The 24,052-nt window shown below is 35.6% G+C and overlaps 4 protein-coding genes across 6 annotated transcripts; all 4 read right to left on the minus strand.

Moving 5' to 3' along the window:
• Window positions 1-2,045: 2,045 nt before the first annotated feature.
• On the minus strand, window positions 2,046-3,841 carry LOC148179837 (sulfhydryl oxidase 2-like). The gene has a single exon (XM_088030859.1). It carries the CDS (start codon window positions 3,830-3,832, stop codon window positions 2,108-2,110), a length of 1,725 nt encoding a protein of 574 aa, XP_087886985.1. The 5' UTR covers window positions 3,833-3,841; the 3' UTR covers window positions 2,046-2,107.
• A 1,968-nt stretch (window positions 3,842-5,809) lies between these two features.
• On the minus strand, window positions 5,810-7,781 carry LOC148179838 (sulfhydryl oxidase 1-like). Of its 2 annotated transcripts, none has more exons than XM_088029723.1 (2): window positions 7,620-7,781; window positions 5,810-7,545 (listed from the first exon to the last, which is right to left on the minus strand). In XM_088029723.1, the coding sequence occupies exon 2, from the start codon at window positions 7,518-7,520 to the stop codon at window positions 5,847-5,849; it is 1,674 nt and encodes a 557-aa protein (XP_087885849.1). In that variant the 5' UTR covers window positions 7,521-7,545; window positions 7,620-7,781; the 3' UTR covers window positions 5,810-5,846. The 2 variants fall into 2 exon arrangements, with proteins under 2 accessions (XP_087885849.1, XP_087885847.1); XM_088029721.1 differs by having other exon boundaries at window positions 5,810-7,548.
• A 1,345-nt stretch (window positions 7,782-9,126) lies between these two features.
• Flo1 (flotillin-1) lies at window positions 9,127-13,599 on the minus strand. 2 transcript variants are annotated; one of them, XM_088030464.1, is made up of 8 exons: window positions 13,449-13,599; window positions 11,740-11,815; window positions 11,479-11,569; window positions 11,165-11,428; window positions 10,821-10,916; window positions 9,995-10,609; window positions 9,780-9,944; window positions 9,127-9,731 (listed from the first exon to the last, which is right to left on the minus strand). In XM_088030464.1, the coding sequence occupies exons 1-8, from the start codon at window positions 13,498-13,500 to the stop codon at window positions 9,714-9,716; spliced, it is 1,377 nt and encodes a 458-aa protein (XP_087886590.1). In that variant the 5' UTR covers window positions 13,501-13,599; the 3' UTR covers window positions 9,127-9,713. The 2 variants fall into 2 exon arrangements, with proteins under 2 accessions (XP_087886590.1, XP_087886589.1); XM_088030463.1 differs by lacking the exon at window positions 10,821-10,916.
• An 8,692-nt stretch (window positions 13,600-22,291) lies between these two features.
• LOC148179840 (amyloid protein-binding protein 2-like) lies at window positions 22,292-23,818 on the minus strand. The gene is made up of 2 exons (XM_088029597.1): window positions 23,815-23,818; window positions 22,292-23,784 (listed from the first exon to the last, which is right to left on the minus strand). The coding sequence occupies exons 1-2, from the start codon at window positions 23,816-23,818 to the stop codon at window positions 22,292-22,294; spliced, it is 1,497 nt and encodes a 498-aa protein (XP_087885723.1).
• Between the last annotated feature and the right edge of the window lie 234 nt (window positions 23,819-24,052).

The raw sequence follows: 24,052 nt of genomic DNA on the forward strand, positions 1-24,052 counted from the left end.
CGAGTTTATGGTCAAGTGAGCGTGGCAAGTTATGTACATAATATAATAGATTTTTCGCCATTGACAAAAACGCTAAAATATCTAAATATTATTAACGATAACGAGGCTTAAGTCTTAAGTCAGTTAAGCCAGTAATAAGATAAAGTTATCTTATCATTATGGCTTAAGTAATAAACACAGATTTGTTAAAACGCAAAGAATTGTATTTTTGCTTCTTTTTCTCAGTGCCCAAATGATTGTAATTTTTTTTAATTTCTTTAATTTTATCCTCTGTAGTATAAATACAAAAGTATTTTCGACTAAAATTTAACGGTTGACACATTATGAAAAATTTTAATTGAAAAAATAGTTAATTAAGCCAATCTGACAAATCTTAATTGATTTCTGTTGAGGTAAATTGAAATGAAATTTTTCTAATTTTTCTATTTTTCTAGAGTTGTATGTGCAATTGCCGGAAAAAGCAATTGACTGCTGTTATGTGTAAACCTCAATTATTTGGAACTAAATCACTAAATTCAATTATTCACTCAAATTTAAAATTGTGTCCACTTAATTTTTACATTTGTGACTATATAAACAAACAACAAAAAATTATACAAATAATATGATTTAAAAATCGTTTATTATCGTGTATTAAGATAAGATTTAATGTCCACCGTGTTTCAAAATGATTTTCATCTAGTTACCTTTGTAATGAAATTGGACTTCTGTCAATAGTGTCACTTGCCAAACGTTAAAATCGCCAATTAGGAAAAAAAATTAAACAACAAACAGCAAGATGAAACAAAGGTTGAGTCAGTTTTATTCCCTGTCCTAAATCACTGTCCTTATAATTTTTTAAAAATATTTTAAGATTATGTAACCAGCATTCCAATCATTATCTTCCCAAAGCGGCATTTTTTAATTATCTTATATTATAATTATATATTATATGAAATAATTAAGCTATTATTTCAATAAATCCATTTAAAACCGTGTTAAATGGAATGCAAAAAAAATAAAATATTTTTAATTTTTGGTGGATGCGCCGGGCAAAAAAATATAATTTGAAATTTTTACAACAATAGGTATAAAAATATTAGATATGCGTTATAATTGAGTTAAACTTACATAAATTACTTTAAATTAATAAGTATAATTATTAATAATTACTAGAAATTTGAAAACTTTAAGTAATATTTGTAACGACTGACACTTTAATTACACCATTCTGTTGCTGACAATCAATTGATAACACTAATCAACAAGCTTTTGTACTGAAAAGTGGGAAGTCATTCTTAAAATAAAATTTCCTCCTGACTTTGAATCGTCCCATCAGATTCCCGACAAATTTTTGAAAATTATGGAACTGTTTAAAAAACGATGTGATCGCTCAGAAAAATGTTTCATAATATATGAGCCGAAAAACTATGTAGATTGCTATGAAAACCTATTTAAATTCCCCAACTATGAATTTATCATAAAATTTAATTGTCCATCTAATTTCCATTCACAATTGTTCTTGTAATTGATCAGTAAATACGTATGAGAGTGTAGAGGTGGATTTCTTATCACACTATTATCCAGATTTATAGTAATTTTTTTAAATTTTAATTAATCTTTGGAAAGTACGTAGGTAATGCCCAAATATTGTTGTGTCCAGAAATGCATTCAAGTAAGATTATTTTTATTAATGTTTTATTGCAAAACTGTTTATCCTTGAAAACCATAAAGAAATTAATTAGTTCTAGGAAACCAAAAGATCGACGAGGAACCGTTATTAGCGAACATCATTCATTTTAATTGGAAATTGATAACATGACCAAAGCAACAGAGTTATTTATAAATTATTTATAAAATTACAGTTTTCTGCATAAACAAACAAAACCACAAATTGACATTGCATGAGAATAAACATGAATTTTACGCCTCATTAGAATGAACATAACCGCAAGAATTCTTATCGCGTTCTTAAAAAACGCACTTAACAAGACGGTATTTGTGTTTATGATAATGGATGTACATATAATGTTAGAGTGCTTCTTTTCCAAAATAAAAAACAACAATTTCCTCGTACTTCACTTTATTGAAAATACCTGCGCCGTGACGGCAAACAATGTTACTCAAATTACTCTAATCCGGGAAACAGAACTGTGGTGTCCGACCCAACATATCTCACATTATACTTTCCGTACATTTTCTCCAAATATTTCAAAACGCGACTTCGGTTCCACGACCCCTCCTTTTCGTAACATTCTGGACAGTTTTCCTGGGAAGGAAACTGAGTTTTCGGATACTCCGGATCTTCAGTCGCATCTCTTTCAAGTCGTTTATTGACCGCATTATGGGCTTCCCACAACCATAACACTTGCTGGGATAAAGACGAGACACCCTTCATATTCCTCTCCTCTGCCATTCTTTGAAAATGCTCGCTACAGTGCCTGCAACTAAAAAAGTGTTTTACGTAGCCGTGGATTGCGTTGAGGACTCTCAAAGGATTAACGTCGGTGTTATTCGCATTTTCTATGGCGAAATTCACTGTTAAGTAATGGAAAAGACGCCACAAACTGCATGGGTAGCCTTTGTAAGTGGGCGAACTTCCAAGACATCCCAGGAATTTCTGTGGCGATGAGAATGTTTTGTCTTCTATTTGTTTTACTAGGGACTCGATTTGGGAACCTTCGACTTCTTCAACGTGCGATGTGAAGTTGGTCAAGTCGTCAATAAACCCGGAATTGTTGTAACCGAAAGGAAAATAGTCCTTGATCACAGAGAGGTAGTCATTGAGAGCTTGCAACTGCTTGGATTTAATTACAGGAACAGCAGAGATTTCCTTTTTGAGCGAGTATCTCAGCGCGGTTTCCAAATCCACTTGGAAGATCACGTCTCCCATTTTTTTTATGTGGTCGCGAAGAGTTTTAACAGAAGGATCTTCTTTCGCTCGTTTAACACTAATGAGTTCTTTGACATCTTCCACCGGTTTTATGCCTTTGGCGTTGAGAAACTTCTTGATTTTTCTCAAAACGTGGCTTTTGGAGTTGGAATTGCTCACACGCTCGTTGTTGTTGTTTCGCTCCCAAACTAAGATATGGGGGAAACGATCAATGTGGAGATTGCCGACGAGGGGTGCATTAGCAGATGATGCGTATCTGACCGCGATGGAAGGAGTTTTGTGTAAATCCAACGCTAGTTCAACCCCTAAGTAGCTGTCGTCACTTTCCACCACCAAAAAGACAAACTGGACTTCTTCAGGCATGTTATTAAACAAATTTTCCCCACGCGAATCAGTGTAGGGTTGTAAATTCGGATACATTTTCCCTCTGCCTTCTTCCGTTTCCTTCACCAATCGCTGGTCGATTTTCTTCTTCAAATCATCAACAGTAATTTCCTCGTCATGGACCACACTCTTCCCCAAGTCGGCTTCAGTTGTTTGATAATTTTCATGGAAATACCTCACAGTTGGGTACCTGGTGATGTTATATCTTCTGCAGATGTCGGTGTTGATTTCATCCGAACACGCCAATACTCCCACTTTCATCATGTAACTCCACTGTTGCACATCATTTGCCAATTTTTTCCAAATCGGAACAAATCTTTGACAGTCACCACACCAACTTGCGTAAAACTCCACCAACCAAGCAGTAGAAGAGTTTTCCACTGTTTGTGTGAAATTGTTTGTATCCAACAATTCAACTCCTTCGCCTGGATAATACAAGTGGTTTAATACCGGCGCGGATCGCGTTATTGTTATTAACAAACACCAAATCAAAACTGTTATCATTTTCGTTGGAGGTGCTGCTCGAGCTAGCAGCTTACACTTAACTAACCGGAGTGCTAATGCATAATGACTCATCTTAAATGTAATGAATAAATTTGTAGTTTTAACGACGCAATAATAAATATCTCGTAAATCACTTGCAACGAATTTTGAATAATAAACGTGGGTTGGATACATATCCACTATTATAGCCTGGCCATTTTAAATCAGTCGTTTACATTTTTCTTTACGTGAATGAAATGTTGTTTTAAAGGTACAAGACATTTTTTTTTAAATCTTTCCATTAATTTAACTGTGACCTTAGTTCTTAAGTCTGTTGTAGACGAGTGAAGAAAAATGTATGCTGTTAATACATGCAAATGAATTGTCATCAATAACTTGTGGGGACTGGAGTGAGTCCAATTTAAATAAATTTGCATGAAGTTATCCGCAACGGAGACTCTGGGAAAATGTATATAGAATGGTAAAAACAATCATTATCTCTCGTTATTTTTATGTTTGGTTTTATTAGCTTTATTATGACTATATTAGACGTTTACAATTGTCGTGTTCAGGGCCAAATTCAAACATTGTTTTCTACTCAGTGCAACTAGTCAATAAGTTAATAATCCAAAGTCGGTTTTGGTCTAAAAAAATTTTCGAATTTTCAAATATTTGGTATTGTTTTTGGTTCGTCCTCAAAATAAAAATTTCCAAAAATTCAGTCTCTTGCTCCAAAATTTTAGAATTGAGCACATTTCATAAACAAGTCAAAAATAGTAAAACCTCAAAATTTCAGTCAATTCAGATCAAAACTGTCAAAGTTACGCAAAATAATAGAAATTTGTGAACATTTTTGATTCGCCGCAAAATAAAAAAATTTCAAAAATTCAGTCTCTTGCTCCAAAATTTTCAATTTAAGCACAGTTAATTAATAAACCAAAAGTAGTAAAACCTCGAAATTTCACTGTATTTGGATTAAAACTATTAAATTTCCTCTATTTTATAAACATTTATAGACATTTTTGATTCGTCCTCAAAATAAGAATTTTTAAAAATTCAGTCTTTACTGAAAAATTTTCAAAGTAAGCACAGGTTATAAACAAGCTGAAAGTAGTAAAACCTCAAAATTTCCGTCTATTCAGATCAAAACTGTCAAAGTTACGCAAAATAATAGAAGTTTGTGAACATTTTTGGTTCGCCGCAAAGTAAGAAATTTTCAAAAATTCAGCCTCTTGCTCCAAAATTTTCAATTTAAGCACAGTTAAGAAACTATTCGAAAGTAGTTAAACCTCAAAATTTTACAGTAGTCGGATTAAAACTGTCAAAGTTACGCAATTTTATAGGCATTTATAGGCATTTTTGGTTCGTCCACTAAACAAAAATTTTCAAAAATTCAGTTTCTTGCTGCAAAATTTTCAAATTAAGCAAAATAAATTAAGTAAGCCAAAAGTAGTAAAACCTCGAAATTTCACTGTATTCGGATTAAAATTGTCAAAATTACGCAAATTAATAAATATTTGTTAACATTTTTGGTTCGTTTCCAAAATAAAAATTTCCAAAAATTCAGTCTCTTGCCCCAAAATTTTCCAATTTAACCCAGTTTTTAAACAACTCAAAAGTAGTAAAACTTCGAAATTTCACTGTATTCGGATTAAAACTGTTAAAGTTAGTGTCAAAGCAGAGATGATGAAGAAGTGGAAGCAAAAAAAATCCCCAAATCTAACTTGCAAATTTTGTTTTTTTCAAGGCTTGGTCACCAATTAGGGAAAAGTTTCATATGTATAAATATTATTGTGTTTGTTTATGATTATAATAACAAATTAACAGACAATTATGTATAATTTTTGAAGTCAATATTACTATAATTACCTATTTTTTATGAAAGACTTTTTTTTATTTGTGAAAGTGCAAGTAAACAAATAATAGCTGATAAGAAATTTGACCTTAAACTTGATTGTATTGTGTTTGTTTCATGAATGTAGACAACCAACTATTCTCAAAATGCATTATGTGGATTAGCAAAAAAAAAACTACATTAAAAAAGATGTTTTAATTGTAATATCAAATGTATATGCACAGGTGAATGTTAAAATACTTTAACAAAAAATTACTCTAAACCAGGAAACAGTACCGTCGTATCTGTTCCAATGTACCTCACATTGAAAGGTCCATACATCCGTTTAAGATACTTCAACACTTCAGTTTTCTTCCACGACCCATCTTCTTCATAACACTCCGCACACCTCCCCTTTGTAGGAAATTGTTCTTTTATATATTCCGGATCTTCAGTCGGATCTTTATGTAGCCGTGCATTAACGACATTGTGAGATTCCCACAACCACAAAACCGCCTCTTCAAGAGATTCAACGCTGGTCAATTTCCTCTCAGCGGCCATCTTCTGGAAATGTTCCGCGCAATGAACACAACTGAAGAAATTCTTCACGTAGCCGTGCATGGCGTCTAAAACTTCTCTGGGTCGCGCGTTTTTATTATTCGTGTTGTAAAACAGAGAATTCACTGTGAAGTAGTGGAACATGCGCCACAAACTGCACGGATATCCTCTGAATCTTGAAGAGCTGCCTAAGCAACCTAGAAAGGCCTGTCGTGATGAGAAAACTCGATTTTGTTCCGCTTCCTTCATTATCATTTCAATTTGAGGACCTTCAACTTCGATCCCGCTTGATGTGAGATTTACCAGGCTGTCGATGAACGAAGAGCTGTTGTAACCGAAGGGGAAGTACTTCCGGACAACTTTCAAGTAGGTGTTCAACGCCTCCAACTGTTCACCTTTGAGGACTTTGACTGTTGAGACTTCTTGTTGAAGGGAGTAACGCAGCGCGGCTTCTAGATCTCTCTGGAAGACAACATCGCCCATTTTTTTGACGTGTTGGCGAAGAATTGTTCGCTCGCGGTAATGAGGATCAGGAGTGGGATCCGAAGAGTTTTGCAACTTCGAGGGTGTTATTTCCACGGTTTTTATACTTTTACCGGCTAAGAAGGAGGTGATGGTTGCTTTCAATTCCTTCTTGGTACTGACACCGTCTTTCAACACTTCTTGGTTGTTGTTTCGGTCAATGGCGGTGACGTAAGGATATGTTTCGATCTTTAGATTCGAAACTAACTCGCTGTTGTTGCGGAATGCGTATCTAATTGCAATCTCGGAAGTTCTGTGGAAGTCCAAGAAGACCTCGGCTCCTAAGAAGTGGTCGCTTTCATCGACCACCAGGAAAACGTATTGTACTTCTTCTTTCACTCCAGTGAAGATCTCCTTCAGATCTGGATGAACGTAGGGAATCAAATTCGGGTAGATTGTTCCTCGGCCTTCTCTTTGTTCTAAAACAAACGTTTCAATGACATTTTTCTTCACGTTTTCCACGGAATAAGGGCTTTGGTGAGGTACGATTATCCCCACATCTTCAGGCCCGGAGTGTTGGTAATTCTCATGGAGGTACCTCACTGTTGGGTACCCAACAGTAAAATCCCTGCAGATCGGAATGTTAATATCCTCGGAACAATCCATAACTCCAACTCTGACGATGTCTCTCCATGACGCTGCCTCAGTCGCGAATTCTTTCCAATGCGGAGCAAATCTCTGGCAGTATCCACACCAACTTGCGTAAAATTCAACCAACCACGCGCTTGTTGAGTTTTCTACAAACTGCTTGAAGGTGTTGGTGTTGAGAATTTCCACGTCATCGTAGGGAAGATAAAGATCACCCACAGGTGCACTTTGACTGGTAGCAATAAGCAAGGTGAAGCAGAGACCGAGTAATGGTTTCATTGTTGTAAGGACCACGCTCGGTTTGCTACTGACAAAAAATGTGCAGTGGGTGTATTTATAATAATTTATCTATTGATAAGTCGAATTTGGAAAGCTTACCATCAGTGGTGGTCGTGCAATTATGACTACGATTTGATAAGTGTCGCCTGGTGCCGAATTCTACCATTAAATGGTAATTAGGACAAAATCACTGGATGGGCGCCCGAAAAATTAAAAAACCATTGCTGATTGGAATGTTTGGTGTCTAATGACCGCTGCAGTCAGGAGTAATGGAGGAAATTAGGTCTGTAGTTCGATTTGTTCGACTTTGGCTCTTATCGTATAGAAATAAACATTTCGTAGTACCGAGTAAATCAATTAAATTATAATAGTTTTAGTTTGTTCCCATCATTAAAAACTTGTTAAATTAAAATCGAAAGCAATTAGTGTTTGATACTTTTCCTCAAGATACGAGCTATTCAGGTTTCATGATTTCAGTAGCTCAATCTTTTGGTTTATTTGTATTCTGAAGTTCTTGAGTTTTCGTAGGTGCTTCATGTTACTTGTAGATCTATCAGCATCTTAAATTAAACGATATAATTGAACTAAATTAATTTAAGAATCTCCAAATCAGATTTCAGCATAACAAATCCGAGAATATCTAGAAAATTGCAATTATATCGATTCAATAAAATATGCAGACTGTTTGATAAAAAACCAAGCGATCTCAGCACCTACACTTTTTGTCCAATTTTTTGTTGGTCCTTAAAGTAAAAATTTCCAAAAATTCAGTCTCTTGCTCGAAAATTTTGAAATTTAGCACAGTTCATAAACAAGTCAAAAGTAGTAAATCCTCAAAATTTCACTGTATTTAGATTAAAACTGTTAAAATTACGCAATTTTATAGACATTTATAGACATTTTTGGTTCATCCTTGAAATAAAAATTTCCAAAAATTCAATCTCTTGCTCCAAAATTTTCAAATTAAGCACAGTTAATAAACAAGCCGAAAGTAGTAAAACCTTGAAAATTCACTGTATTCGGATTAAAACTGTCAAAGTTACGCAATTAAATAGAAAGTTATAGACATTATTGATTTGGTTCAAATAAAAATTTCTAAAAAATTCTCGATGCTTCTTAGATCTATCAGCATCTTAAATAAAACGATATAATTGAACTAAACTAATTTAAGAATGTCTAAAAAATTGCAATTACGTCAATTCAATAAAATATGCACTGTTTGATAAAAAAACACGCGATCTCAGCACCTTCACTTTTTGTTCGATTGTGATGATTCATTTATCTATGGAAAACAAAAATTTGACGTTGGTTTTAGTATATTCATGATGAATTTGTATGAGTTGAGTCAATGCAAGTTAATTGGGAACCCCAAAAAAATAGTAGTCAAACACTTTTTTTTATTGAACAACAGTAATAAATATTTATTTTATATTTTATACTTGTGTTTACAACAGTCTTTTTATTTTTGATTTTTTCCACGGCGCGGCGTCCTTGTGCATTAATTTATGATACGCCCATTTGTGATAGTTTTTAGGGCAACTACTTCGATACGCATAGATAGCTTCTTTTTATAACATCCATCTAATATGCAAGTCAAAAGAAACTCTTTATCGTTCGTAATAAAATATTCGTTTATTCGTATAAGCTAATATTTTACAGTGATTCGCACAATTTTGGCATTGTGATAATAATAAATCAACAATAAAAATCTTCACATCAATATTCTATAAATATCCACTGCATTCCAACTTTACTAAAGAACAGGAAGTTTTACCGTCCCATCTTTGGTTACTGCAAAGTTGTGCTACAAACAGAATGAACACCACGTGAACTGTTACTTTTGTTTTAATATAATGAGACTTATGGAAAATTTGCAGCGAGTAGAAGTTAACAATAATTCATAACTTTATGTCATAAAGAGGCGATTCCCGATCACGTCAAGACAAGCTATTATGCTAATTAACGTACTAAAATGAGGCGTTACCAAGAATCGCCTCGAATATTTAAAAGAGGTACACACTAAAATCACATACATGGCATACAAAAAATATACATTTACACATATGAAACATTTATAAGGCTTGACCTGATTTATAACTCGGAACAGTTGAGATTTAAGCTACAAAATCATCAATGTTTTGAAGGCTTTTGCTAGATGTTTGAATTGGTCCTCAAGCCCCAAATGTCGTTGTCCTATGCAGCGTGGATGTTCTAGAAAAAAAGTTGTAGTCAATACTCAGGGCATACCGAGACACTTACTTTGGCTATATCCACCCCAGTCAAGTTCTTGACGAGCTGGGGAACTTTGTTGACAATATCTAAGACTTCTCCCGTTAATTTGGCAGCTCCGACTTCTCCAGTTCCAGTAGAAACCATCGTGATTTTTTTGGTTTGTGAAAGAGGTGCCGCAACTTCGGCAGCCACCTATAAAACCCTCTTCAATTACCACCAACTCAAAAACTCCGCGCACTTACCTTTGGCAACACATCTAAGAACATATCAATCATAGCAGCATCTTTGTATTCTTTCCACGCATCAGCCTTCTTCGCCATCTGTTCCGCCTCGGCTTTCGCTTTAGCTTCAATAGCAAACGCTTCAGCCTCACCACGTAACCTCACCGCCTCTGCTTCAGCTTCAGCTTCAAGAACAACTCTGTTGTGGTTGGCTTCTGCAAGTTTCTCGAGTTTGTACTTTTCGGCTTCCGCAGGTCGTCGGACTGTGGCTTCCAACTCGCGTTCCCTTCTCTGCATTTCTTGGTCTTGAACGGCGATCTGTTGGGTTCTTTCCACGACTAAAATCTGCATTTGTTCCTCCTTGATTCTTTGCTTCGTCTTAGCTGCTTGGAGTTCGTAGGCCATTTCGGCTTCGGCGTTCTTCGTCTGGACTTCAACATCGTAAGCTGCTTTCTTGAGCTCGAAGTCGCGCTTGGCCTTGGCGATTTCGGTGTCGTTGAGAAAAACAGAAGCCATCCTCTGTTCTTCAGCGATGGCTTCTTTGATTTGAGCATCACATCGGGCTTCGGCTTCTCCGATTCGAGCGTCCCGTTTTACTTCGGCAGTGCGAGCCATTCCAAGACTTTTCAAATAACCCTGGATGGACGGCGGAGGGGTGAGAATGATTAAGCGAACAACACGGGAAATCAAGTAATGAAGCGGTTTCTTAGTGCCAATGTGGCGATGTTAACACATTTAACGCCATGCATGTGATGGTTTTGCAAAAGGAATGAAGCTTTGGATGTCAGAGAGTTGGCAAAACTTAACAAAATAATGATGGAACTTTTTTAATAAGCGATGTAATTACCGTTCGAACTTTGCGGATAGTTATCACCCTCGAAACTTGTTGTGGCGAGGAGTTGCTCCCCTCGTTCACAACTAGTGTTTTGGGAATGTAGATCCACTGAAAAAGACATTGAAAGGGGGTCTTTGAGTACCACTACCGGAGTGAAAATAACGCAAAAGAAATTCTGGAAAAAAAGAGAAAAAGCTAAGTTTTGCCACAGAACATCCTCCGCTTCGACGACACTCTACCACAACTAAAAAGTCCATAAACGTACCTTGGCACCCTTTGTTGCAAATTAAGGAAACAATAAAAAATGGATAAATTAACGAAATAAAAACTAGCTTGTTCTTGAGAAAAGAAATTACCTCCTCGTCTCTAATATCCTTCAAAGTGTAGGAAACGACGGTGATTCCCATGTTAACAAGATCCGAAGAAGCCACTTCGAATACTTGTTTGCTGAATTTTTTACGATCCTTGTAGATTTCTTCGACGGTCATGGAGCCCATAATAGCCCTCTGATGACCCTCTAATGTGACTAAGGCAATGTGTTGGATCTCCGCTTCTGATTTCCCCAGGAATTGCTCACATGCCGCCAACAACATCTCCTCGTTCTGTCCTTGGATCTTCACCTAAATTAACAAAGAGTAAAACACAATTTTTACCGGAAAAGTAACCCAACCTGTGCGATTCCAGTGACTGAGATGGGAACTCCTTGACTGGTATAGACCGTGGGACTATCAACTATTAAAGTCATGGTGTTCAGACATATTCTGCAAATAAAATGAATTCAATAAACACTTCCGTCTGATTTCAATTCAAGATCGAGTTGAGTTTTTCGTCTTGCAATTGGCACCTTTGGGCGTCAATAAATAACGTTTCAGTTACCCTCGCAGATAGAATTTCAATTAATCTTCGACGCGTTAAGGATTACGAAACATACCTTTGTATTCTTTGGATTGCTGGCCATACAAAAGCTCGACCTCCGGGTATCAAAAGCGGTTTGCTGTAACAACATCCTGCAAAAAAATGTCATTTGAGATACCTAGTCATCATTTATCCACACGCGGACAATGCACGCAATCAAGCTCCATTTGAATGGTTAAGTTCCAATAAAACGTGACGGAAATTTTAAATTCGTCAAAGCGCGCTTCCTGGGAAATCGGTGTATTAATGTTAGGAAATCAGGGGAAATCGTTAAGAAATCACTAGAAAATCAGGGGCAACCAATAGGACTATCAGGGGAAGTTAAACAAAATCACAAGGAAATCAGGGGAATTAAGACGAAATCACAAGGAAACAAGGAGAGGTTATATGAAATTACAAGGAAATCAAGAGAATTTTTAGAAAATCACAGGGAAATTAGAGAAAATTGGACAAAATTACAAAGAAATGAGGGGAATTTAGACAAAATCACAAGGAAATAAGGAGAGTTTGGACGGAATCACAAAAAAATCAGGGAAAGTTTTACGAACTCACAGGGAAATAAGGGGAAGTTGAATAAAATCACAAAGAAATTAGGGGACGTTGGACGAAATAACAAGAAAATCAGGGGAATTTAGACGAAATTGCGAAATTATGGGAAGTTGGACGAAATCAAAAGGAAATCGAGAGAAGTGAGGTGTAGGCCATTTTTGAGAAGTATTTTCCCCTAGGAGCTTCCTATACCGTGTGTTTATTTTTACAAGTTTTCTGCGCACTATTCATGGAGTTGGGAAATTTGGAGGGCTGAACGGAATAACAAAGCGTATTTGAATATTTTATTTCCCTCTAGGACTTTTTTGGCTCGCGTATAGTCATAAAAAATTTCGGTATTGCTTGTAGAATAAATGTAAGGAATTCATTCTGGAAAGTCTCAAAATTGCTCAGTTATTTTTTGTTGGAAAAGTGTGTATTTACGAATGGTACATGCAAAAAAGTAAATTACAGCAATGAATCACAAATATTTGCTTTTGGGCGATTTAAATACTTCTGAAATTCCGACAAATTTACAAGTTACGATTGTTTATTGCAGAACAATAATTATAGGTAATCCTCGGTAACTATATATCCTAGATAATGACTGTTATTGTCATAAATAGATAAAAAAAAATGACTCAAAACTCCAAAATAAGTTTAACGCAAACAATTTTGAGAGGAAAATTTTTTAGTACTCATTCTAGAAGAATAAAGGAACATATGAAAAGAGAATTCCTTAATTCCTCAATTTTTCAACGTTTCGAATCCAAGAAGATCAAAACTTTCAAACTTCTCAAAGAATTATCTCTTGCATAACGTGTCTATTTTTATCCCACTTATGCCATATTAATGTCGAGACCGTATTTGACCCATTCCCTCCTCATATTTAATTGACTTCAGTGGAACGTGACGATCAATATTCCCTGACCGACTGAGAAAAACACAAAAAGAAAAGTGTAGACCAACGGTAACAACCCAAAATGACCCCTCAACCCCGTCACTTAAATATTCGTTGATAAATATCCACCCCCGAGTATGACGTTATTCTCTCTATAAATAAATATTTGAATTTCCCGCCACTAACCACGCCTGCGTACCTCGCCCACTTTCCCTTTTCTTGGCCTACTAGGCAGGTGCGCCGAATGCAATCACCGCGAATTCGGCATGCACAAATTTACGAAAAGTCAAATTTACCTGATATAACAAGCGCTTCATTGGGGCCACACGTGACGAATCCCCACGTCATTTTTCACCTTCGTGTGTCCGACAAACCGGCGAGCGAACAAACACACACTTTTCCGACACAAATTTGTACGCTTTGGGATTGGTTTTGGACGCTCCGCATGCGCAATGGGGGCGCAATAGACGTACATCGTTTGGGTCCGCTGCATTGATTGATAACACGATGGCGCCAGGACCGACGCTGACGACGACGGATGTTGGGGCGGTTTAATGGGGTTGTTATGACGAGGACGATCGACTGCGGTGATAATTGCTGGGTAAACTCAACTGGCACGCGTTAATTTGTGTTTGCATGTGTTAATTGAGGTGTTCATTAACAGATGAGAAGAAAAAAGAAACGCGTGGTTGAGAAAAACGGAGAGGGATTTGATATTTCACCCTTCATTTTTTTTTCACATTTAGATGCTTATTTTTGCTTAAAAAAAATCGATTAACAAAAAAGTTACAGTCTCATAATTTTTTATAAATTCACGCTTCTAAATCCAAATTCAACTACATACTTTAGAAGCTTTTATTTTTATCAAAAAAATCCATTTTATAATTATTAAATTGTCTCAGATTCTAAGTGCTTTTAGATTTTTGGGCTTTGGAAAAAGCAAAATTAAAGAAAATAATAAGTTTAGACCAGCGTCCACAGATGGCACTACCTTGCAAGGTCATTGAAAAGTATTTCTTAGGCAACCAGCAATATACTTAAATGTATAAGACCACTTCTTGCATAATCTAGTGTTTCTTATTTTTGGTCTAGCACTAAAAGTCTTTTCTAAAATTTCATTCAAGTTTTAGTAACACTGACAAATTTTAAGCAACTAATTGTTGTCGACTAAAACTATTTGGTCGATATCTTGCTTATTTTTGGAGCAAATGTAAGTTATAGATATTCATTTAACGCAGAATTTAAATTTTTCATTTTTTGAAAATTCGAAACAATTCGTGCTCAATATCTCGGAAACTATTGGAAATATTGGGAAACCGTTTGCGCCATCGTTTTTTTCGCGATTTTTTAGCTCAGAAATCGTAATTAGATTTTTCAAAAGTCGAAAGTTGGAGTTTTTCGCGAAAATTCATGATTAGAACTGTCTCAAACTTCTACGGTCGATATCTCGCTTATGTTTATAGCAAACTTACGTCATTTGGGCTCATTTTACGCAGAATTTTACGCAGATTCCAAATCCGGGCTCAAAATTCACGTACGCCAACAAATAAAGTGAGTTATGCCCGATTTGTTTGCTAAGAATTCGTTGAATTTTCGGTAATTTCGAAATTTTATTTTCTTTAAATCTAATGCGCGTTATTTTGAAAATGTGAAGTTTTCCAACCTCATATTTCATCCGTACCCGCATATTTACAAAACCATGCAAAACTTACTTAGCTTAATGCAGTGGAAACGAGCTTCAAACTTTCAACAGCTCGCGTATATGTTTTATAATTTTCACGTTAAAAGCCTGATAAAGTAAAATAGAGTTACGAGAGCTGAATGTGTTGTTTTCCACTACCATTTTTAATTTTTGATCAAATGTATTTTTATACATTTTATTTCATCGATTGCTCCACTTAATTTCAACTTAAGTAAAAGCTTCAGCTTTAAAGTTTCAAGGGGTTTTTGTATTGGGAATAACTGCAGAGCTTGTTATCCAGTTAGAGGATTTGGGTCCTTAGAGAAGAAGAAGCTTAGAAGCTACAATAAATTCATTAAACTGAGACCGTGTGGAATCTTTAAGATAGTAAATTTTGTTGTAATCACAAATATTTAATTAGTTTTAAATTCTAAGTATACGTTTCTGTGATAAGGAATTTTATTCATATTTAAATTATTATTATCTGACGCTTCTGACAAATTCCCATCGCCGCGACTGTGCAAGACAATGTGAAAACATTGTGTACTCAGAATTATTTTTAGAGTGTTATCTACAAACGAAATAGTTTTTATTTTTGTGTTATTTTTTTATTGCATAGTACTTTAACTCATTACATGCAGATTGCGCCGATTAAAAATTTGGCGTCATGCATATTTATAAACTTGTAAAATGAGTTCCCTTTGGAGTAAAACCGAAATCAAAGTTTGATTGGAAAATCAAGGCAAAAATTCAATTTTTCCCAACTTGTTTCATCAGTCCGCCACAAATTCCCTTTGTTTGAATATTTCGAGACCGCAATGTCCAAGAACTTTCAAAGTCCTCAGGGCCTGACCTAGGTCACCTTCGATGAGTAAGTGGCGTCCTTTGTGGCATGAAAACACGCAGTAATCGTTTTTCACTCGTCCTTCAACGCTGCAGCATCCTCAGGACCTCAACGTTAAAGGATCGATAGGCGAGAACATTGCGCACCATAAAGAGTCGACTCCTAACCTAGTGAAGGAAAAGTGGAATAAGCAGAATATGGGTCATGCGTGGAAAACCACTGGAAAATTTATACCATTGTCTCGTTTTTCTAAACAAGTCAAAATTCAAAAGCGCTGAAAACGAAATTGCTTTATGTTTACTCGTTGTTTATACACCGCTGGGGGAAATTTTTTTTTTTGATGCGAAATTACAACATAATGGTTTAAAGGTTCAAAGAGGGGATTAACTGTATAATAAACATTGTTTACTGTTAAAAGAAATGTGTTATCATATCACACATACTGTTATTCTATTAGTGGCACTAATTATCCACTAAGTGTTCTGGTAAATGTTACAGTTTCGTCTGCATGCCATATTCTGATTGACAATGAATATTCATCACACGCAGAACACATTTCAACCACAACAAAATATAATATGAGTCGAAACGAGCAAATTCTGTTTTATTTATCAAGTTCTAGTTCTTTGATGACCTTTGCACGCCTGGAAAATAACCTTCCAATGATGCAATAATAAATAACCAACTAAGAACATGTAGGTAAAGGTTTTCTTTAAAACGATAAGATTGTTGTTAAGTACACCGACATAGTTTTTATTGTATGGACTGTAAATTATGTCACGTAGACTGATACTTTTCAATTATTGATTCGGGTCGTTTGTGGAGGTACATGTGAACTGATACAAATATTGAATAAAAAATGTAGCCATGAACTAGATATCCAGTCCGTTTTTATACGAACCAAACGAAAAATAAATAAAATTTTTAGTATCAGCTGTGGTGGCGCACTTTACTTCTTATTTTAGGAGCATTAAAACTGAGATCCTTTTCGAATATTTCGCTAAATTTCAGTTTAAACTCAAAATTTTAATTTTTTCAGTACAAGAAATTGCACGTTCGGACTTTCCCAAATAATAATGACGCATTCTTCCAGTATCATTTTTGTTAACAAATAACTGAGTTATGGCCGTTTGAATTTTCGAAGGTTCGAAACAATTCATGCTCGATATCTCGGAAACTTATTACAGATATTGGAATGCGGTTTGCGGCATCGTTTTTCTCGCGATTTTTTACATAAGAATTCGTTTTTTGATTTTCCAATAGTCGAAATTTGCAAATTTTCGCGAAAATTCATGATTAAAACTATAACAAATTTCTCATATCCATATCTCGCTTATTTTTTAGAGTAAACTTGAGTTATTATACATCAGTGAACGCAGAATTTTAAGCAGATTCCAAATCTGGGATTTAAATTCAGATCCGACAACAAATAACTGAGTTATGGCCAATCAAAGTTTCGGATAGTTGATTTTCATTTTTTCTCAATTTTCCTAATTTTCAAAGTTAAATATCTCGGAAACTATTAGAGATATTGAGATGCGGTTTGCGCCATCGTTTTTCTCGGCTCATTTTACGTTAGAAAAAGTGCTTAAAAGCGCAAAATTCGATAGTCAATTTTTCGCGAAAAAAAATTGCGACTCAAACGATGAAAATTTTTCATTTTTTTTAATTTTTTGCCATAACTCGCAAACTATTTGTCCGATAGATCTCAAATTTGGCCAGTAGATAGATTTTGAGCTTCTCTTTCGACTGATGTGTAATTCAATGCTACTAAACGTCATTTTTATTTTGCAAACATTGATTGAAAATCACCCTAAAATGATGTTTTCAAAACAGTTTTTTTCCAATACCTCATTTATTTATTAAGCAAATTCAACAAATTTGGGTCTCATTTTACGCAGAATTTCACGCTGAATCTAAAAATATGATAATTTTTTAAAATTTGTCAATAAATAACCGAGTTATGGCCATTTGAAATTTTGGGTTGTCGCCAGAGGGTCAAATTTTCGAAGGTTCGAAACAATTCATGCTCGATATCTCGGAAACTATTACAGATATTGGAATGCGGTTTGCGGCATCGTTTTTCACGCGATTTTTTTCATAAGAAATCGTTTTTAGATTTTCCAATAGTCGAAATTTGCAAATTTTCGCGAAAATTCATGATTAAAACTATAACAAATTTCTCATATCGATATCTCGCTTATTTTTTAGAGGAACCTTGAGTTATTATACATCAGTGAACGCAGAATTTTACGCAGATTCCAAATCTGGGATTTAAATTCAGATCCGACAACAAATAACTGAGTTATGGCCAATCAAAATTTCGGATAGTTGATTTTCATTTTTTCTCATTTTTCCCAATTTTCAAAGTTAAATATCTCGGAAACTATTAGAGATATTGAGATGCGGTTTGCGCCATCGTTTTTCTCGGCTCATTTTACGTTAGAAAAAGTGCTTAAAAGCCCAAAATTCGATAGTCGATTTTTCGCGAAAAAAAATTGCGACTCAAACGATGAAAATTTTTCATTTTTTTTAATTTTTCGCCATAACTCGCAAACTATTTGTCCGATAGATCTCAAATTTGGCCAGTAGATAGATTTTGAGCTCCTCTTTCGACTGATGTGTAATTTAATGCTATTAAACGTCATTTTTATTTTGAAAACATTGATTGAAAATCACCCTAAAATGATGTTTTTAAAACAGTTTTTTTCCAATACCTCATTTATTTATTAAGCAAATTCAACAAATTTGGGTCTCATTTTACGCAGAATTTCACGCTGAATCTAAAAATATGATAATTTTTTAAAATTTGTCAATAAATAACCGAGTTATGGCCATTTGAAATTTTGGGTTGTCGCCAGAGGGTCAAATTTTCGAAGGTTCGAAACAATTCATGCTCGATATCTCAGAAACTATTACAGATATTGGAATGCGGTTTGCGGCATCGTTTTTCTCGCGATTTTTTACATAAGAAATCGTTTTTAGATTTTCCAATAGTCGAAATTTGCAAATTTTCGCGAAAATTCATGATTAAAATTATAACAAATTTTTCATATCGGTATCTCGCTTATTTTTTAGAGTAAACTTGAGTTATTATACATTAGTGAACGCAGAATTTTACGCAGATTCCAAATCTGGGATTTAAATTCAGATCCGACAACAAATAACTGAGTTATGGCCAATCAAAATTTCGGATAGTTGATTTTAATTTTTTCTCATTTTTCCCAATTTTCAAAGTTAAATATCTCGGAAACTATTAGAGATATTGAGATGCGGTTTGCGCCATCGTTTTTCTCGGCTCATTTTACGTTAGAAAAAGTGCTTAAAAGCCCAAAATTCGATAGTCGATTTTTCGCGAAAAAAAATTGCGACTCAAACGATGAAAATTTTTCATTTTTTTTAATTTTTCGCCATAACTCGCAAACTATTTGTCCGATAGATCTCAAATTTGGCCAGTAGATAGATTTTGAGCTCCTCTTTCGACTGATGTGTAATTTAATGCTATTAAACGTCATTTTTATTTTGAAAACATTGATTGAAAATCACCCTAAAATGATGTTTTTAAAACAGTTTTTTTCCAATACCTCATTTATTTATTAAGCAAATTCAACAAATTTGGGTCTCATTTTACGCAGAATTTCACGCTGAATCTAAAAATATGATAATTTTTTAAAATTTGTCAATAAATACCCGAGTTATGGCCATTTGAAATTTTGGGTTGTCGCCAGAGGGTCAAACTTTCGAAGGTTCGAAACAATTCATGCTCGATATCTCGGAAACTATTACAGATATTGGAATGCGGTTTGCGGCATCGTTTTTCTCGCGATTTTTTACATAAGAAATCGTTTTTAGATTTTCCAATAGTCGAAATTTGCAAATTTTCGCGAAAATTCATGATTAAAATTATAACAAATTTTTCATATCGGTATCTCGCTTATTTTTTCGAGTAAACTTGAGTTATTATACATCAGTGAACGCAGAATTTTACGCAGATTCCAAATCTGGGATTTAAATTCATATCCGACAATAAATAACTGAGTTATGGCCGATCAAAGTTTCGGATAGTTGATTTTCATTTTTTCTCATTTTTCCTAATTTTCAAAGTTAAATATCTCGGAAACTATTAGAGATATTGAGATGCGGTTTGCGCCATCGTTTTTCTCGGCTCATTTTACGTTAGAAAAAGTGCTTAAAAGCCCAAAATTCGATAGTCGATTTTTCGCGAAAAAAAATTGCGACTCAAACGATGAAAATTTTTCATTTTTTTTAATTTTTCGCCATAACTCGCAAACTATTAGTCCGATAGATCTCAAATTTGGCCAGTAGATAGATTTTGAGCTCCTCTTTCGACTGATGTGTAATTTAATGCTATTAAACGTCATTTTTATTTTGAAAACATTGATTGAAAATCACCCTAAAATGATGTTTTTAAAACAGTTTTTTTCCAATACCTCATTTATTTATTAAGCAAATTCAACAAATTTGGGTCTCATTTTACGCAGAATTTCACGCTGAATCTAAAAATATGATAATTTTTTAAAATTTGTCAATAAATAACCGAGTTATGGCCATTTGAAATTTTGGGTTGTCGCCAGAGGGTCAAATTTTCGAAGGTTCGAAACAATTCATGCTCGATATCTCAGAAACTATTACAGATATTGGAATGCGGTTTGCGGCATCGTTTTTCTCGCGATTTTTTACATAAGAAATCGTTTTTAGATTTTCCAATAGTCGAAATTTGCAAATTTTCGCGAAAATTAATGATTAAAACTATAACAAATTTCTCATATCGATATCTCGCTTATTTTTTAGAGTAACCTTGAGTTATTATACATCAGTGAACGCAGAATTTTACGCAGATTCCAAATCTGAGATTTAAATTCCGATCCGACAACAAATAACTGAGTTATGGCCGATCGAAGTTTCGGATAGTTGATTTTCATTTTTTCTCATTTTTCCCAATTTTCAAAGTTAAATATCTCGGAAACTATTAGAGATATTGAGATGCGGTTTGCGCCATCGTTTTTCTCGGCTCATTTTACGTTAGAAAAAGTGCTTAAAAGCGCAAAATTCAATAGTCAATTTTTCGCGAAAAAAAATTGCGACTCAAACGATGAAAATTTTTAATTTTTTTTTATTTTTCGCCATAACTCGCAAACTACTTGTCTTATAGATCTCAAATTTGGCTAGTAGATAGATTTTGAGCTCCTCTTTCGACTGATATGTAATTCAATGCTATTAAACGTCATTTTTATTTTGAAAACATTGATTGAAAATCTCCCTAAAATTATGTTTTTAAAACAGTTTTTTTCCAATACCTCATTTATTTATTAAGCAAACTCAACGAGTTTGGGTCTCATTTTACGCAGAATTTTACGCTGAATCCAAAAACATGATAATTTGTTAATTTTTGTCAACAAATAACCGAGTTATGACCGTTTAAAAATTTGGGATTTTGCCAGAGGACCAAATTTTCGAAGGTTCAAAACAATTCATGCTCGATATCTCAGAAACTATTTCAGATATTGAGATGCGGTTTGCGCCATCGTTTTTCTCGCAATTTTTTTACATAAGAAATAGTTCTTTGTTTTTCTACAGTCGAAATTTTAAATTTTCGCAAAAATTCATGACTAAAACTATGGCAAACTTTTGATATCGATATCTCGCTTATTTTTAATAGTAAACTTAAGTTATTCTACATCAGTGTACGCAGAATTTTCCGCAGATTCCAAATCTGGGATCTAAATTTCCATCAAAGTTTCAGAATGTTTGTAACGGTATAAATTTGTGTTAGGGATTTGTGACGTGACAATTTCGAGTTAAACGGGAAGGTGTTAGAAAGGGTTGATTTTCGTGACCTTTTGACGCCTGTAATTTATTGGTTGCCTATTTTAGTGTAGCCGCATGGCGAGTTACATTGTCCGTTACGAATTCTGCTCAATTAGATTAATAGTTACCAGTTTGTTAGGTACCAGTTCGGAGGTGACTGGAGGAATACGTTTGAGCCTCAGAATTTTAGCTGGAGGACTGCTACAAGTTCCTCGGGGTTGTCTAGGTTGCAACTCTTTAGTTTTCATCTTTGCTTTAACTTTTCTAACTTCTATTTTCTTCCTTTTCACAACCACGTTAGCCTGCTTGGTGTTGATCGTGTCGTGGGTCGTTCTTCTTTTTGACCGCAACATCAACGGTGCTACTCTTGCTATTTTTTTTCTTCTTGCGATTGTTTATTTTGTTCATAGTGTGCGTTGAGGTCTACGATTGGTTGATGAATAATTTTCCAGCTGTTTACTTACCGTTGGCTTCGTTTTGCTGCTCTTTACGATCACTTTCATTCTTTGTTTTGATTCGAATAACCCCAAATTTTCACCTGTCAAGGGGTCACCTTCTCAATGACGAAATGTGACGTAGAGCCGAAGAAGCGATAGCAGCCATTCTGGTTCCGTGGTTCTCTTGCGTTTTAGATCTCGTGGCGTACGGTGCTCCAGAGTGTTTCGGTATTTTGGAATTTGGAGTGTGACTTAGTGGCCTTTTTGGTTTGATTGGTACATTGGTATCTGGATTGGGTCACTAAGGTTCCTGGAGGCAACCGGAATTTGTCGGGTCTCGAGATCGAGTTAATCCACCACGACGTGAACCACGGGTTTAGTTTGCGCCCTAAGAATGCTCCAGTCGCGCATTTTCAATGTGTATAAAATCACGTTGGACTGATCACAGAGCTTTGAATAAACGTTAATTAAGCCACGATAATCATACTCAAAACCTGAATAAGTTTCACCAAATAAATTCATATTAATCTCCATTGAACGCATGTAGAGCTTCTCGGCGTCGTGGTGCCGTTTCATGTGGTAATTGTACAACGACGCCAGATGCCCGATACTTAATCCAACTTCATAGTCGGCGCTCCCCAGGAGTTCTTCTTTGATGGCGATGGCCTTCAGATGCATGGCTTCTGCTTGCTCAAACTGGCGCATGCTCTGGTAGAGCCGCCCTAAATTCCCGTAATGTTTAGCCGTCTGAACGTTTTTCTCCCCAAAGGCTTTACGAGACAGAGTTAGCGCAGTTTGATGCAGTTCTTCAGCTTCCATGAGATACTTTTCCTGCAAATGAGAATTGTTTCCTTCACGCATATCTAAAGCGATTTCTTCGAGGATGAGAGCTTTGACGCGTTTCGCAGACGCCAACATTAAATGGTTACTGGGCAAAATTCGCTCCATTAATCGAATTGAGCGATCGGCGTTTTCTCGAGCCGAATAGAATCTTCCAGAACTGTATTCGTTTACATACAATGCGTACGCCATGTCCTCATGCGCCAAGGCAAGATGAATGTTGTTCTTTTCGAAGACATCCATGCGGATTTGGAGAGATCTTTCGTAGACTTTCACGCTTTCTTGAATCGAGTCAAAGTTGAGTAAATAAAATCCGTAATCGAGGAGAGTGTCGGAGAAATGAGGATGGCCGTCAATTTCGTAGATTTCTGAAGCCAAGTTAACGGCCTGGCGGATAAGCAGACCGGCTTGGTTGAAGCGGCGCTTCACCACACACGCTCTGGAGGCTTGTCTTAGGACTTCTATTATAATCCTATGTGGAAGCTTGTCATGGAGTAGCATGAGGGCCTTCTTGGACCATGAGAACGCCTCATCATATTCGCTACGGTGGAAGTAGAGAGTGGAGAAATTAGCATACAATCCAGCTAAATTAGGGGAAGCGTTCAGTTCCTCTAACCTTTTGATGACTTGCAAAGCTGAATTAAAAGTATTTTCCGCCGCTTTAAATTCGCAATAAATCGTCTCTGCATAAATTCGCTTGTGGTAGCATTCTAGACATTTCCTAAGAATTTTCGCCGTTTCCTCTTGTTTCTTACACAGTTCCTCTGTTATCGTCAAAATCTTAATACAATACTCGTACCAGCCCCCTTCATTAAAGAAGCCCCCAACTTGTATCCCTATATTAATAGCTTTTAGTGCATCTCTGTGTACATATTTCGAGAAATCCTGTATCAGTTCGTCAGGGACGTTAGAGCCGTGATTAATCAAGCCTTGAAAGCTTTTCAGTAGCTTAAAGTAAGAAGAAGGACAATAGCTACAGGTTTTGCGTGGATTACCGCAAACTCAATGCGGTTACTCAGCGAGACTCTTACCCATTGCCACGGGTGAGCACAATTTTAGATCGTCTCCGTGACGCTACCTTCCTCTCCTCGATAGACATCAAATCGGCCTACTGGCACATTCCTGTGGAGGAAATAAGTCGTCCAAAAACCGCCTTTGCTGTTCCCGGACGCGGACTCTTTCAGTTCCGAAGAATGCCATTCGGCCTCCATAATGCCCCAGCGACTTGGCAACGATTTATAGACCACGTTTTAGGTTTCGACTTGGCAC

Source organism: Gnatocerus cornutus, chromosome 2 (genome assembly GCF_029298725.1).
Source record: "Gnatocerus cornutus isolate USDA-ARS CGAHR chromosome 2, icGnaCorn1.1, whole genome shotgun sequence".
Classification (NCBI taxonomy): domain Eukaryota; kingdom Metazoa; phylum Arthropoda; class Insecta; order Coleoptera; family Tenebrionidae; genus Gnatocerus; species Gnatocerus cornutus.